This window comes from Neofelis nebulosa, chromosome 7 (assembly GCF_028018385.1).
Source record: "Neofelis nebulosa isolate mNeoNeb1 chromosome 7, mNeoNeb1.pri, whole genome shotgun sequence".
NCBI classification, from domain to species: Eukaryota; Metazoa; Chordata; class Mammalia; order Carnivora; family Felidae; genus Neofelis; species Neofelis nebulosa.
The window spans coordinates 101,281,367-101,299,140 of NC_080788.1; the positions used below are offsets into that span (position 1 = coordinate 101,281,367).

Genomic DNA, 17,774 nt, shown 5'->3' on the forward strand with positions numbered 1-17,774 from the left:
CATAAACCTACTTTTCATAAACCTATCTTGCTAATTTTTTTCAAGGACAGTGTTTAAATACCTCTAGATAAATGGATTGTCTGTCATTAGCTAGTGAATAAATATATCTTTAACTTGTTAGGATAAAAGTTATTCTCTCAAACCCAAGACCTACATATAATCTAAATATGTGGTTCAGTTTGTTTAAATAATGACTTTTTTGAAAATCTAGTATCGTCAGTCATGTTAATGGGAGAGCATTCATAGTTCCTTGGGTGTCCAGGTATTTGCTCCAATAATTCCCAGTACTCTATATTTAACCTCCCAGCACTCTCCATCCCCTACCTAAAAGTGCAGTTTGACATAGCTACCTGTCATATGTTTACATTAACTTAACTTTTTAGTGAATTGAAGACATTCTGGAATACCGTTTTATAAGAATTTCAGTTACCATTCTAAAGAAAAGGAATTTTCATATGTGGTTCCAGATGGCAGAATCTCTTCACTCCTTTTGCCATTTCTCTCTCCCAACATCTAGTAGGATAAGCAAACACAATACGAAGTTTAGGCCCAAAGACATATTTTTAAATAGCAGTGGAGCTGAACAATTTGATATGTGACATTTCTCTACAGGTGTAACTCAGTAAGTGCTATTATGTTGCCCATGGAGTAGTTAGAATGAGTAGTCTCTTTTATAACTCTCTTCAGACTTTGGGGCCAAAAAACGAGATCACTCCATTTTATCCATATGTTAAAAATATTTTCATAAATTGATGCATTGAAAAATAGCTTTTTATTCTACTTAACATCAAAGCACATTTTTACATCCTTTAAAGGATATGAAACCACAAAATATGGAAAATTGGAGATTTATGTGCCTGTGGTTGATGTGTTTTCAATTACCCTACCTGACGCAAGTTAATTGTGGAGGGTGACTGCTTACACATCAGACAGACTTAAACATTGCTCTGTCACACTCTGTTTACAGGCTCATCTAGAAGATGTGAGTGGAGAAGAGTATGTAGTATTTGGAATGGTCCTCTTTCTGTGGGAACATGTCCCAGCATGGTCTGTGGTACTCTTTTTCCGGGCGCAGAGACTAAACCAGAATTTGGTATGACATCATAAGATTCCCCAATGCCTGTTGCCCTTATCTTTAAAAACAGTGGAACATTTATATTGATTTTCTATTTTTGTCAAAGTTTAAGACTAAAAAGCATTCTAGATCTCATCCTTCTTTCTTAGTTGGAAAGTAAATCTTCATATGTTAATATTTTGTTCACAGGCACCTGCTGGCATGATAAATAGTCACAATTACAGTTCCAGAGCTTACTTTTTCGACAACCCAAGACGATATGATAGTGATGATGACCTGCCAAGACTGGGAGGTTCTAGAGAAGGAAGGTAGGTGTTCGGGACAAGCACTGAATACATCAAAAAGGGACAAACTGAAGCTTCGGGGCTAGTACTGAATACATTGAAAAGGAACAAACCTAAGCTTTTTAAACATTTTTTAATGTTTATTGATTTTTGAGAGAGAGAGAGAGAGCATGAGTAGGGGAGGGGCAGAGAGTGAGAGACGGAGACCCAGAATCCAAAGCAGGCTCCAGGCTCTGAGCTGTCAGCACAGAACCCGACGTGGGGCTCAAACTCAGGAACTGTGAGATCATGACCTGAGCCTGAACTGTGAGATCATAACCTGAGCCGAAGTCGGAGGCTTAACCCAGTGAGCCATCGAGGCGCCCCAAGAACAAACCTAAGCTTTGACCCAAATATGTAAAAAGTGATTTGGTGATATACGTCAATAAATAAGATAATTTAAACCAGACCTTAGAGCAGTAGATGCTACACTTATAGTGGAACCTATACTATAAAAAACTATCATCTGACTCTAATGTTACCTTTATTTGAGAAATGCCTTTGGGAGTAAAATGGTACCATATTATTTCAGGATCCCATGTTGCTTCAAAGCTGGCAGAAGTTAGTAAGTAGGGAAGGAATACAATTAGAGTGATGTGTATGTTTCCTTATCTATAGTGCTATTCAAAGCCCACAGGAAAACCCTAGATTAACCTTTTGGGAATCTTAGATGCTATAGGAAATCTTCTTGTGTCCTTCTTACTCTAAAATCACTGCAACTCCATACTATTAGCTGTGTATCAGGGCAAAGTGAAAAGCTAAAAGCATACCTCCATAATACTTTGAGCTTGATATAACATTTTCTGTAATTCTCATTTCATCTGGACAATTTACTTAACCTGTTTTTTTTCAGCCTGTTTTTCACCTATAAAATGGGGATAATAGAATTTATCTAATAGGATTGTTGTAAAAATTAAATAAGGTATGTGTGTGTATACATTACTTCATGTATATACACAGAAACATGTCTTACAAGAGCCTAGTCCATAATAAACAGCACTATATTATCATCTGATAATCAAGTTCTAATTCTGACGTATTTATTCTTTTGTAATATGTGATATAAAATCAAGGATATTAGATAAAAGTCATTACATTTTGTAGAAAGCCATCATATTACTTGGCAAAGAATATACTCAATATTTGAATACTGTATTATGAAATTCATTGAACACTAAAAATGCCAATGTGACTTACATCCTGATCACACTCCTATCACTTTTTTGCCTTTTCTTGTTGCAGTTTATCAAATTCGCAAGGTTTGGGCTGGTATGGCACCATGACTGGGTGTGGCAGCAACAGCTATACAGTCTCTCCCCACCTGAATGGACCTATGACAGACACTGCTCCTTTGCTCTTTACTTGTAGCAATTTAGATATGAGCAATCACCATAGCTTGTATGTAACACCACAAAACTGACAGCATTACCGAGCCGTGATTCTTCCATTGTTTCTCATGAACGTGTATATTCGATGTGTTTAAATGCCATCTACATAAACATTCCATTATCTGTTGCACCTGAAAACACAGCCTGGAAATGTGGTTCAGCAGAGAACACACCTGTTACTTTTGACTTCTTCATAGCAAAATGAAGTAAAATGGGAAGTTTGGAGTGGGAGAAAAGAAGGATTAGATCTTAAGGCACTTGATGGCTGCAAACATCCTGACTTTGGAACATCAAATGCATATTTGCATATTTGCACTTTTATCTTTGTTCTGAAAGAGTACACTGCAGTCCCCAAAGTCACACTCTAGGGTTCACACTAGGATACTATATTGTACACCTAATTAGGAGGCAATTTCCCTATGAAAATCAAAGCCTGTATATTCAGTGGTATATTCTATGTGGAATTCTTACCCAATAAAAATTTTACAGTGTGAACAGTGTGCAGGATTAAGGTATAACAACGTACCATTCTTTTTAAAAATCTACTTAAAAATATGTGATCACTGAAGATAGTTCTTTTAAGCATGATTGTAAAATACCAACCAAAATTATTCCATCATTTTTTTTAAACGACAGAGTAATCCTTTACAATGATGACCAGCAGTGTTCTTTGGAAAGCCACAGTCATTTCTTCAAGAAGAAAGTATACCGGTGAAAATGATGTGGCTACTTTGAGTAGAATTGGTCAAGTGATCATTTTGTATGATTAAGATATATTATAGTAGTTTAAGCATGGCTCTTCAAGAAAGCAATAGTGATTTTTGCATAGGGAGATTTGGGTAGAAACTTCTTGGGACTAAACACATTTACAGATGCATTTAAGAATTATTCATAAAATGTACAATTCTAAGTTAAAACATGAATACATTTTCAAAAGCATCTGATTTGGCTGAACAAGATACAGCTGATTGTACCTATTGAATCAGGATTGTCCTCAGGTAAATTAAGTCATGATACATTATTGCAGTAAACTCAAGTGCAATACTTTGTAAGACATATAATTCCTCCTTTAGTTTTCCCATTTTTATATCTTGTATATGGGCAAAGCCAGATTAAATTTAATTCAAATTAATTCCAGCACTAGACTAAATAAGAAAACTGATGTACTAACTAGGTAAGTACAAAACCAGTGTTTAACAATATTGGAATACTTCTAGAATTATATTAAAACTGTCTTGAATGTCCTATCCCAAATCTAAAAATATATATATATATATGGTAGGCTAAGGTAATAAAGGATTTTAAAATGCACTTTCTACCAGTATCTATATGGAAAGAAGTAGATGCTGAATACCTCAAGATGCCAAGGGAACGGGCAACATTGGGAAGTTGTCACAATTGTGCTTAAAGACAACTGGCTACATACAGTTGTCTGCTGATCTATTTCTTCAGAACTGCAACTAATACAACTGTCCTGTTCTGTCTTTTGACTAGAAAGTTATGTTTTATTTCTACTATCATTTAAAATACCTTTCAGGGTTTTAATAATTGCTTATTCAGTGATTTCATAAGAGTATAACAGGAATAAATGAAAATTTTTAATGCTTTTGATCTTTTGGGAGGCTGGTATACAGCCAAAGAAATTTCTTCTTTTTATCATACAAAATGACTTTGAACTCAATCAGAAGCATAAGCCTATAGTGACAAATGTTACCTTGGGTCTGTTTTAAATTCTCTGATTGTAACCAAATTACTTAAAAATTTATAGTACAGAAGTTAACCTTGGTATTTACATGACAACATAACATACACTTAACCAGGTATATTTTGATGACAACTTCAGTTCTTAGATTTCTATTCAGAATGCCAACTATTTATTTTCCTAATAATGTTGAGTATCTAATTACCTAGAACTATCTGAAAAGATGTGTTATCTCTTTTAATCCTTGAGGTTCCAAGTAAATAAGATAAATTTTTTTCTAAGGCCTCCCTACATAGTGTTCCTATTTGACCAGATAAGCAAAGATTACTTTAAAAAAAAAATCCAGATAAAATATCTTGGTTCTTTCAGTGGCATTAGTTGATTCTTCCAAATTTCAGATTTGTAGATTTATTCTTATCACTGACTTAGGGTACCTGAATTCTTGCATTTGTCCCCTTGTACACATCTCCCACAATACATCACCAAAGACAAAGAAAGATAAGCTTCTGGCCCAATTTTTGCTTAAAAATTCCAAAGCACTAGGAGCACTTTAAGTTTGGTCTCGAAAGAAGGAGCTGTTTATGAAATCAAAGGGCTACCGATTCCCTGCTCATCCTGCACTGAAGCACATGATGACAATTTCAAACCTTCCTTTTTGGTTCATTAATTAGAACAGTGAATTTCATTGCTTAAGTGTGTAATTCTACAGTGATTAGCAGTACTTGTTTTTATTGTTTCATTTGGGTGGTCATTAATTTTGAAACTCTTACCACTCAGTGTAGCTGGTTGTAGTTTTATGAAAGATGTAATTTATAGCTAAAGTGGCTTTTTTATGCATAGCTGCCTTTTTTATTGTTTAACAGTGTTTCTCAGCTATACAATCAGTCTCAAACTGGTTGTGAAAGTATAGCTGTGGCCAATGAATGTATTTATTTGTTTCACTAAATTGTAACAAAACACTACTGTTAAAAATAAAAGTGTTTGTGCTTTTATTTGGAGGTCTGGTTTTCTTAAATGTCTCAACTGACGACACTGACTTCTGTCATACAAGCATAAGAACCCTGGTGCTACCAAAGAAAAGAGAAAAATATCAGGAATTACAGATGATAGTTTGCTTCTCGTGAGCTTATATCTGGACATCGTGTCTCTTAATATTGTACACTAATTTGACATGAACTGGCACACACTTTATTTAAAAATAGCAATATGATTGTGATAGTAGGTTTATTCAAATATTTAGCTAAGAAAAATCTTTGTAAGGGGCGCCTAGGTGGCTCAGTCGGTTAAGCATCCAACTTCGGCTCAGGTCATGATCTCACAGTTTGTGAGTTGGAGCCCTGTGTGGGGTTCTGTGCTGACAGCTCCGAGCCTGGAGCCTGCTTCAGATTCTGTCTCCCTCTCTTTCTGCCCCTACCCCACTCACGTTGTCTTTCTCAAAAATAAACATCAACAAAACTAATTTTTTAAAAAGTACAATGCTTAAAAAAATTTTTTTGTATGACATGACTTCCAACACCTCTTTCTCTTTGAATTTTAAACAGGAATAAATTTAGCCTGTAATCTTGGGCAGCTAGTCATTGATTACTTGAGAAATTCTTCAGTGATGTTGCCTTTTCCCCTAAAAGAAGAGTTCTTACTATTTTTTCCATAATAGAATCCCTTTATAATTTGCCAAAACCACACCAAATTTTGAATGCAATTTCAGGAGATTTACTGGCCACCCCCCCTGAAGTCCACAAATCCTTGGGAATCTATTAACTCTTGTTGTAAAGAATATTTCGAGTGAAGGTATGACCTCTAATGCAATAAAGTCATTTTAAAAGGAATTTATTCAACAAACATTTATTAAGGGTTCATATGCCAAAAACTATGCTATGGAGATGCAAAAATGGATAAAGTTCCTTTTCCTGCCCTTAAGGAGCTCACATTCTAGTAAAGGAGGCTTAAAAAAAATACAGTACAATAAGTGACACAGTAGAGGTAGGTTGTAATTACAGTGGTGACATTTAAGAGGAAATTGGACGATCCTCCTTGGGTGAAATAAGGAAGATTTCACAGAGACGGGCTCTCTGCTGGCCTCCAGGGAGACACGGGAATTTTCCAGGTGGGGAAGGATGGCTCGAGCACCTGATGCAAAAAGAACAGCATGCATCAAGGTGTGGAGGCCTGATCCTGGCACATTTGAAGAATTAAGTGTTCTATCAGAGCATGGGGGCTGGGGTGGCACTGGAGACACATCAGAGGACCTTGTTAGAGTGCTTCTAGAAAGCCTGCTGTGGCAGCATGGTGGGGCACACGAGGGGAGACAGGCTGAGAATAAGGAGACAGGTTAGTGTAGTGCTCTAGGTTAGAGCAAACAAAAGGGAAAGACAGAAATGGAGATAAACTCCACAGCGCTTAGACACCGACTGGACAGGGGAAGATGGAGAGGAGTGAGCCTAGAGAATTAAGATGATGATGGTTCTGAAATTAGCCAGAGTAAGGAACACGGGCATAAGAATCGATTTGGGAGGAGAGTGATTAAGATATACAAGCATCTGTGGAACAACAGTAAAGACATGTAGTGAACAGATGGATTGACAGGTGTGGACTAATAATCAGGATTTAGAAATCATTGAATCAGAATTACTCAAGAGTGAAAAGTGGTGGTGATTAAGGGCAAGAATGAAAGTCAGAGGAATAACATTTAAGGCATTAATGAAAAGAAGCTACAAAGGGAAGTATCCAGGAGTGAAATATAAGAAACCCTGGGGAGAAAAGGAACCCTGGGACTGCCAACAGTGTCAAATGCAGGAAAACAAAAGTCAAATGGCTTGTGAACTGAACTGTGAATTTATAAGTTGAATTTTTGACTTCAAAAGAAGCAATTGTTAGGAACAACAGAGCCAAAAGCAAGATTTTGGTTATGGAGCAAGTGGGAGGCGACAAAGTGATGATGGCAATACTCTTTCAAAACAACGGACTTTAAAAGAGGGCAGGGGCAGGACATGAAAGTTTGAGCAGCATACAGACAAAATTACCATTTAAACCCATCTTCCACATGTTCAGATACTACAAATGTCCTTTAAACTTTTACACATGGCACTTACTCCTTACTCCTTTGAGTCTCCAAGAATATTGACTTAATTAGTAAATGTCTTTCTTTTCCTGCCTTATTCAAATGAGGGGTGGGAAGAAAATATGACATATTGCTAAACTTAGCTCTGTGATTATTCATTTAAAATATACTGAATACAAATTCATACATTCATTCAACAAATATGTATTGGGCACCCACTATGTGCTTACTACGTGCTTGGCACTACGCCAGGCTTTAGAAAGGGCACAGAAAAGAAAAAGTATACAGCACTATAAAATGATATTTCTAAACCATTATATAAATAAATCCTGCTTTATTAATAATGTGACATCTCAACATGATACACCTGCTAAAACGCATAGAGGGCACATCCTTTTGAGGTATAGTTTTTTTCATTCACAATTACCATGTGATCAAAATTCTTATACTTCTTCAAATATTTTTATCATTGAAGGACTGCCACTAATGAAAAGCTCCCGAAATTGGTTAAGTTTTAGGGAGAAAAAGGAAATGAACCTCACATACAAAAAAAATTATACGCCCTATGACTATACATACCAGGCATTAAAAGGGCAACAAACTCAAAAAGAACTTTACAGTGGAACTCAAAATGATTCCTTATTCTAAGGCTTACCGTATGATAGTTCCACTTTTATTTTTTCCTGAAAAAATCATTTAAAAAAATTATTCAGTATTACACACTGAAGTATTTATAAGGCTCAAAGGGCATGATGCCTGAAACGGACTTGCAAATGATTTAGGAAAAAACAGTATATGTCTGTATATATACAGAGAGAGCATGAAAGATGAAGCAAGTGTGAACAATTCGTGAATTTGGGTAAAAGAGTTCTTTGTACTATCCTGGAAACTTTTCTGTAAATTTGAAATCATATAAAAATAAAGAGTTTCCCCCAAATTTTATTCAGCACTAGGTAAAGTATTAGGAGAATAAATATATAAATCTATTCAACTTTTCACAATGTTTAGAAATCCCTTAAGTCTTTGAGTTGGTATTATATCTTTCTAGACACCAAAACGAGCCAATCAAAATAGCAATATAATTCTAAAACAGATTTACTTCATACCAATGTACTTTTTGGGTTGCCAGATAAAACACAGGATTCCCAGTTAAATCTGAATTTTAAACAGGAAATAATTTTTGGTGTAAGTATGTCCCAAATATTGCCTAAAGCAAGCTTACCTTAAAACATTATTCATTTTTTACCTGAAAGTCAAATTTAACTGGGCATTCTGTATTTTTTTTTTTTTTCACTAAAGCTGGTAACCCTCAATGTACTAAAAAATTTTAGGCTGTTAATTATGGATTATTCATGAGCCTCCTCAGCATTTTCCTATAAAGCGGTCAACACACCGACCATAGCTTTATTTATATTACATCTTCTTAACACAAAATTCTTGAGAGACTTACAACATTTACTTAGTTTTAACATATATGAATTTGATAATCCTCATTTTATTCAATGTTAAACTTTAAAATTTTTACCACATCAACAAAGTATTACTTTTACTCACAATAATATTGTACACAGACTTAACACAATTAAAAAAAATTGTCTACTTAAAACAATATAATTCTCCTTTTACAAAAGCAGCTTTATATAAAATGTTTGGCTTAAGAATGTCATTGCTCATATGCCTCTGAATGAAATTCCACTCTTTGGCCTTCATAGTCCAGAAACAGGCACATTTCAACTTGTTTTCTGTTTTCTTTAATGAATATTTTGTAACAAATTCCTGAAGTTTTCTAATTCTTTCACACTTGTGGAAATTCTGTAAACAAACAAAAAAATTTCACTCAGAAATGATCATAGATATCTTTTCTGTTATTCAACTCTGCATTTTTTAGAGCACAGAAAAATTTTCAAGTAATTTATTTCAGTAAATTTAAAGATGTATAAACCACGTAGTCAATTTTGACGTACTTGAGTTCTTAATTTGATGTGGTAGAACTAAGATAATATTGCCCTGAAATTAATTATTTTTAAGTATTGAAAACTTAGTATTAAAGGTTTAAAATACAGAATTATAAAGTACATAAACACTAAAATACTTAGATATTTAAAGTATTCATAAGTATAGTCACATGCTTAGCATTTAAAGTACATAAGTATAAATTACATAAGCATTAAAATATGTAGTTTAAATATGCATAAGTATATGAATAGTGAAACTCATCAATATTCCATATTTAGTAAATACACAAAGAATCAAAGCTTTTGGACTACAAAGAGTGACAATAGTAAATATGTGACCAAATTGTTTTCACTACTTTTTATAAGAGTTTGATTATTATTTTGAAGTGTATTTTATTCTGCTCTCCACCATGAAAAAAGTACCATAATTCTCAATGAACTAAAACGTTAAGTTTCTGTGTACTAGAGAATAATTTTGAAGGTCAATTATTTCAAACCCAAAATATTAAATCATATTTTTTTTAAAGTGAAGAAATGTCATCCTTAGAAAATGTTGTTTGTATAAATCTCTGCATTCTCTACAAACAGTAGTCAGCAGGAAATGCATCTATACATAAAGTATAGATGTATAATGTATACATTATAATGTATAAAGTATAATGTAAGTTCCTTATTTCAAGTTTATCTTCCAATCATTTTATAAAAATTATTTTTAAAGAATTATTAACCTTTTCACATAATGGTGAATCCACAAAGAAATTGTATACATATACCTATTTTGAACATGATTTTTTCCAGGACCTTCAAAAAATATGTGGGCAGCACAAAAACTACTTTTAAATAATTAGAAAAATATACACAAATTCAGTAAAATTTTATGTGAATACTGAATTCTAATCAATAAATTAATCATAATTATAAAAATCAATAGACGAAAGTAAAGAATATCATCTAATGATTGTGTGTGCCTACATTTCATAAGATCACAGAATTCTGTAGTGAAAAAATTTCACTAAAAAGGATATTCTTTACCCGTTTTATCTGAGAGTGTATGTGTTGCACTAGATTTACTTGGCTAACAGAAACAATTTAAGTACATTCAAACTAACCTTCCAAATGCATTAAATAATGATACTATTTCTTGTCGGGTTAGATGGAATTCATAGCTGGGCCCACTTTCTGGCATATTTGCTATCAGTTTCTCAGAAAACAAAATCTTCAGAGCAGTCCCCAAACCCTGTATCTATAATAGAAATAAGAAAAAAAAAAAAGTCAGAAAATTCTTTGGGTAGAGAATAAATGAAAAATAAGATTGAGCTAGATTTATTTACCTGAAGCTTTCCCCACAGTCGACACTTAAAACAACCAACACAATCCATGATTCTTGAAATATTTCTAAAATGCAGTCGAAAGTCCTCCTGAAAACAATTTAACGAGATTTTATTTATATTTAGCATATAATCAAACACTAAGTGTTTTCTGAGTGCCTTCTATGTGTCCAGCACTGTGCAGGGGACTAAAGGGGATTGAAAAAGGGGAAGAGAATTAAAATCCACATTCACTGAGCACCCCTGTGTACCAGAATCTACATACACAATTTCATTTTAACTTCCCCGCAAATCCAAAAGTAAATGTTATTATAATCTACGTGAATTAAAAAAACAAGGTTCAGAGAGGTTAGGTTGCCTAAACTCCCATGTGTAGGAAACAGCAAACAAAGACCCCTGGCCTGCCTGACTCAGAAACTAAACTATCTGCAAATATACAAAAAGGTACTGAGTTGAGATGTTTTGCTTTATGTGATTATTAACTATATGTAAATATCACAAGAAGGGGGACAGGGGTAGAATGGCATCATTTACCAAGAAAGAAAAAAAAGGGGCACCTGGGTGGCTCACTTGGTTAATATCCGACTCTTGTTGGTTTTGGCTCAGATCATGATCTGGCAGTTTGTGAGTTCTAGCCCCAGCTTGGGATTCTCTCTCTTTCCCTCTCTCTCTGCCCTTCCCTCGCTCAAGCTCTCTCCCTTTCTATCTCTTGCTCTCTCTCAAAAATAAATAAATAAACTTAAAAAAAAAAAAAAAAAGAAAGAGGGAGAGAGGGAGGGAGAAATTTCAAAATTTGGCTTCATAAAAGTTAAAGCTTTGCTTTCTGGTATTAATTAGGTAAAACAATCAGATGTTTTATTATTAATATTTTACCATATTTTTATTTTTAAATATATTTATAATTAATATTATCATACAGAAATATACAGAATATAGTGAACATCCTATATTTCATCACATTGGTGAAAGATGTCACCAATCTTTAAAAGAAACTATCACAATTACCACAGAAACCTCTATGTATGCCTCCAAAGTCCTGTATCCTACTCTCTATAATTATTCTGAATTTGATGTTTATTGTTCCCTTTTTGGTTTTATACTTTTAATATGTAGGTATATATTCTATAACACTAAGGTATTACATTGTTTATAATAGGACAAAATTAATCCAGATCATCCAAAAGTAGTATATGTCCTTAAGGAATAAGTAAAAAAGACAGGAAACCAAGAACACATCCTACTTTTACTCCAATGGAAATTATTAGTTTGCCAAGTGACTCCTTCTGTCCTGGACTTGTACTGGAATCCCAAGCTTTAAGCAGGAAATTTGACATACATTTCTGACTGAATATCCATTGTACCAATCAGCCCACAATTTGAGGAGTGTGTAGCACTTCTCTATTTTTAAATGTGACAAACCACATACTGGGCAAAACCAGAAGAGAACAGGACCAATGACTTTAAAATGGGAATAAATCAGCAAAGACTGGAACCCACTTTCAAAGTGTATTCACAATTCATCCTGAGGATACTTCTTCCCTAGATGCTTTATTCAGCTTGAGGCTTTGAAGTAGGTGTAATGTACAAAAGATTTTTTTCTAGGATCCCAGATCTTGTATCTTTATTAATATAAATTTTGTATTAATTTAGTATAAAGCCCAAGTCAATAATATTACCATTTGTTAACAATATTCTACATCTTATGTTTCTGTACCTTTTGCACTGAGTTCAGTAAGAGGTAATCTGAATTTTAAACCTACTTTTTAAAAATATTTACCCAGTAATATTACTCTAAGTAAATTTTGGTGATTTATGATTTCCTTTAAACTTGTGTTTTAACCTTGAATTAAAGAAAAATCACACTTCGGGGCGCCTGGGTGGCTCATTCGGTTAACCATCCGACTTCAGCTGAGGTCATGATCACACGGTTTGTGGGTCTGAGCCCCACATCAGGCTCTGTGCTCACAGCTCAGAGCCTGGAGCCTGCTTCGGATTCTGTGTCTCCCTCTCTCTCTGCCCCTCCCTAGCTTGCACTCTGTCTCTTTCTCTCTCTCAAAAATAAATAAAAACATTAAAAAAAAATTTTTTTAATCACACTTTTAATAATAACAGCATAGTAAAATTACTCTAAAGCAGATGTCCCCATCCTATGAAGTGCTGACCTCTGAAGGGTTCAATAATTACAAGGGCCTACAAAATCCATATGTAGACAAGCATTGCCTACATACAGAATAGCTCTCATGTATGCACTATAAATTTCCAAATGAATATAAATACTATGATCAATAAAACACAACTTTTACCTAAAAAGTGTTACCAAATGTATTTTAGCCTTTTGGTAATTATATTGTCATAATCTATAGACACAAAAAATACTAGTCTTATAGGGAGAGCTTAAAGTTTTTGACTTTAGGGACTCACATAGTTGGAAAGGTTGGAACCCTCTGTTCTAAAAGACTGTGCTTGCTTTTGTAGACACCTAAATTCTGGATTTATCTGGATCTGGATCTATGTTTGTTAATTCAAATACTTGAATATGGCAGCTCTTGAGTAAATCTTTGTATGGCATACACAGAGAGTAAGCATGATTGCTTACAATAGCCAAAATAACATTGCAAAATTAAAGCAAAGCACAATTGCTTATGTGAATTTAATATGCCAGAACCAAATTAATAAGCTAGGAATTTACTACATCAGACCAGGAGAAAATATCTGTGACTTCACAAATATCAATGTCCAATAACCTAAATATATTCCAAAGTTATCTTGGATTAGGAGAATTTATGATCCTTAAAATAACCAGAACCTAAATCACTTATAGATTCTCCTTGTTTATGTATACAGCTTTTAGGTCAGTACTTAAAATTATAGTCAGTGGGTAGAATGAACAAACATGCTGTGGTTACATACCGTAATTTATATTCAGTGAAACCAACTGACCAAAACACAATTCTCACCCAATCCTTAAATGTTTTAAAAGCCTTCAAGTGAGATCCTACTCTATTCTGAGTTGAACACTAAACAATTCTTTCATGCAGTCTTCTATGTCTAACCATACATTGACAGAGTATAAAGCAGATGAGATTTTTTTTGAGAGAGAAGGGGCACAAGTGAGCAAGGGGCAGAGAGAGGGAGGGAGGGAGAGAAAGAGAGAGTGAGGGAGAGAATCCCATGAAGGGCAGAGAGAGAGAGACAGAGAAGCATGGCTCACCCCAAGCGGGGCTTGAGCTCACCTGATGTGGGACTTGAACTCACAAACCATGAGATCATGACCTGAGCCGAACTCAGATGTTTAACCGAGTGAATCACCCAGGTGCCCAAGATGAGATTTTAAAATGAATTTATACATACCCGAAACTAATATAACACCCTATATTAATTATAAAAAATAAAACTTAATGTGACTGTTCAAATCCAATGTGTTCACCATAAACTACTATAAGAAAGTAAACTCTCTGATATTAACAAATTTTCTTGTTTTTTTACTTCTTTATTATAAAAGAATTCAGAAATCTGAATTCTGAAAAATTCCTATTAAACTCCATAGGACATCAAAGATGAGTGTTCCCCCATCCTTAGGAGCCCACTGAGTGGATGCCAGCTCCATGACTCCTAAGTGTCAATGAAGGCAGAGTCAGACACATAGTCAGGGAGAGGGAATGGCTACAGCCATGACCAAAGTACGTTCAATATTTCCACAATGGGAGCGAGACCAATGTGGCATGGAGATGTGTTTCTTCATTTCCCCAGGCCCATCAAGGAGGCCAGCTCCCCACCCCTACATCTGGCCCATCCTCCAAACAGGTCTTGGGCGGACCCCACTGCCAAGGCCCTAGGGCTTAGCATGTCCATATCGTCCTGAAACCAAAAGGCCAGGGCTCCTTTGGCTCAACCTATCCCACAGTCACAAGGGCTGATCCACATTGGACATCTCCAAGCCGGAGATAGAACTCTGGGAGACTGCATTTATATGGATCCTGAGACGAACCTTGATGGATAGTCAAAGATGTCATTAAACTTGAAAAAAAAAAAACAAAAAACTGAGTGTTTCAGAGTTTTGATAAAATTAAAACATTATGAGAAATATTTCTAATCTGCACAATATAAAAAGAGTTGATGCAAAACAAGCTCCTATAAAACAGCTAGTATACTAAAAATAAGGATGACAGTGAAAATAGTAGAAAAAAGTCTTTTTACAGTATCTTCCCCCTCACTTTTAAGTTCCTGGAAGCTGCCTGGGAAGTTATATAAGCACTGAAGTATGTATTTCTAGCAAGAATGCTTTCAGTAGGAGGTAGATGGGAGGTCAAAAATAACTATTATTTCATAGCAAAAAAAAAAAAAAAGAGTGCAAAAAGTATTGTGTTTGCAAACTGCATAAAATCAGGTTCTTTCCCTATAGAAAGAAACAAAGAATAACAAAACAGAGGAATATTGCCATAAATATTCTGAAAAAAATCAGATCAAGCCCAGAGCTCCCGAGGGCCACCTGCCTTTCCTTACTTATAGTTTTGTAACAAAGAACAGTAACATAATTTTACTTGAGTCCCCAAATAAACTGGAGTCTGCTGACGGTAGAAGCTGTCCCTTCCTTTAATGAAAGAATCCTATTTTGCATATAGTGAGTGTTTAATAAATCTTCCTAGTAATATTTTATATTTGTAGGATTTTGATGCAAAAATACACAAAAATGGTCTTTGCCTGAGCTTATACCCCTATTAAGAGACAATCCTCATTTTGTAGGGTATCATGTCTTTTCTTCCCATGGCTACATGCTGGCTTTCCTAAATAGCTTTAATACCTGCTGAATGAGATAAATGACAAACACTGTGCCCTCTCTCCCTAAAGAGGATCTTTGTAATTTAACCAAAACCACTTTCAGAAAGACAGACTAATATTGTCATTCATGCTCTAGATTCCTCTCCCTTAATTTACAAGTTCTATTTGCTACGAGACCATCAATGTGAAAGCCATCTGTAAAGTGTGCAGTGACACACAGATTTCAGTCGTTAACTTTGAACACAACACAAACTAGATATTAAGCTGACCTGCATTTGGACTTCCTTTTTTCGAGGAAAAGAAAGTTTATGACTCTGGCTTTTCATATAATTTCATATTTATATAATAAGATTTATTGTTAATTATAAATACATGGGCTTATATTCATACCTGCATAAGAGTTTGAAACTAAAAATTAAGTTAAAGTATAAAATCATTACCTTTAGTTTGTTTGCTTCTTTTTTATCCCCAGCAAAAAAGGAATTCTCATCAAAATGCAAAGGAAATGACCTGCATTTCAAAACAGAGAAGATTCATTTTCAGGTATTATAAAATATTAAAAGTCCCGCTAATAAAACATTTCACAGGTCGGTGATGAATAATATCATTAAATAGAGTAGAAAATATAAGGGCGCCTGGGTGGCTCAGTAGGTTGAGCTCCGACTTCAGCTCGCGTCATGATCTCACGGTTAGTGAGTTCAAGCCCTGCATTGGACTCTGTGCCGACAGCTCAGAGCCTGGAGCCTGCTTTGGATTCTGTGTCTGCGGCTCTCTCTGCCCCTCCCCAGCTGCACTCTATTTCTCTCTCTCAAAAAATAAATAAACGTTAAAAAAAAAAAAAATGTTTTTTTTTTAAAAGAAAAGAAAATACAGTAAAATCAACACTCTTGCCCCAAAACAAATTCTTATCCACAAATCTAAAACAACTACATAAAATAGAAGTTTGGCCCCAAACCCAGTGTGTTCAACCGAATATGAACATAATGTAGGTATCAAGTACTACCAGAATAATTCTTTAAAAACTTGTGGCTCATAGTACCTAAGTCAAAACAAAAACAAAATGCAATTCTAAAAGACCTATGTGCAAAATTAACTTCTAATTATTTTTTTTTATAATTTTCCCTTCTTTAAATTCAATGTTCAAGAATTGAACTTTGGATACCGCCTGTCACTCTTCTATTAATATTTTAAGTTGTACAAGTTGTAATATGCAATTTACTTGATTTCATGAAGTATTTCCAGAAGTAACATTTTGTTTTCTGCATCCTGAACTTTATTTCCAGTGAAGAGTTGAAAATCTGGGCGCTCAAAGAATGGTACCACTTTAGATAAAGCCCTTAATTCTATTAAGTAGAGAAAATACAAATTCTTAAGCCTTCTTGGACCTTCTCCTTCAGTCAAAATTCCATCAAACCGCTGCTGAAATTCTGTAATGTTGTGTCCCCATTTCTTTTCCAACCACGTTTCTAAGAACAAAGAAAAATTAAATAAATATTAAAATCTGAATTTTAAAATTAACTTTCAGTTTACTTACATTGGGTTATTTATGCCTACAGAAGTTAGTTTCGTTTTGTATTTTAAAATATATAACAATGAAACGTGCTTTTGCAATTTAAATTTTAATAGTTCTACATTAATATTTTATCTTCTAGGATCCATCCTTAAAAGAAAAATAAATTCACTGTGGTACTGAGAGATATGGTTTCACAAAAATCAAATTTTTGAATATAAACACATTTATAAAACCAAAATACACAATTTAAACATGACTATCCAAAATTACTAATAAGTTTGAAGCCCTATTTAAAATTATAGTTACTATATTTTGCTCCTGAGACATAGAGCTACTTTAAATTCCAGAAGAAATAGGTTGCTGATGAAAATCAACCGTGGTCTTGTTTTGCAACAGCACTTTTAAAACATAAAGAGAAATGGGAAATGCTTTTACCCATTAAACTCCAGGCCTAAAGCTGGCACACAAATAAAAGGGTTTTAATACAGTAATATCTAATGAATAACAAACTGTACTTTTAGGAGCTATTTTAACTCCCGTAACAAAAGAATATTTCCAAAGTGATGTGTACAATTTTGAGCAGTTTCTTAAAAGAAGGTAAAGAGAGCTCTGATCATGCTGAACATGTCCTTATAATACAGTTCCTACATTCC

General features: G+C 34.3%; 2 protein-coding genes across 3 annotated transcripts in view; one reads left to right on the plus strand and one right to left on the minus strand.

Annotated features, from left to right (window-relative positions):
* GPR137C (G protein-coupled receptor 137C) overlaps window positions 1-5,480 on the plus strand; it is a 65,384-nt gene extending 59,904 nt beyond the window's left edge. The window contains exons 5-7 of one of the 2 annotated variants that reach the window (XM_058739060.1): window positions 968-1,093; window positions 1,265-1,383; window positions 2,641-5,480. In XM_058739060.1, the coding sequence (XP_058595043.1) occupies window positions 968-1,093; window positions 1,265-1,383; window positions 2,641-2,818 (423 nt within the window). In that variant the 3' untranslated portion in view covers window positions 2,819-5,480. The remainder of the gene's footprint in view (window positions 1-967; window positions 1,094-1,264; window positions 1,384-2,640) is intronic. The other variant, XM_058739061.1, reaches the window with a different exon arrangement.
* An 818-nt stretch (window positions 5,481-6,298) lies between these two features.
* Window positions 6,299-17,774, minus strand: part of ERO1A (endoplasmic reticulum oxidoreductase 1 alpha) — a 46,727-nt gene continuing 35,251 nt past the window's right edge. Inside the window, exons 11-15 of the mRNA XM_058739059.1 lie at window positions 16,828-17,074; window positions 16,049-16,118; window positions 10,833-10,919; window positions 10,611-10,744; window positions 6,299-9,358 (exon numbers count right to left, since the gene is read on the minus strand). Coding sequence (XP_058595042.1) covers window positions 9,298-9,358; window positions 10,611-10,744; window positions 10,833-10,919; window positions 16,049-16,118; window positions 16,828-17,074 — 599 coding nt within the window. The 3' untranslated portion in view covers window positions 6,299-9,297. The remainder of the gene's footprint in view (window positions 9,359-10,610; window positions 10,745-10,832; window positions 10,920-16,048; window positions 16,119-16,827; window positions 17,075-17,774) is intronic.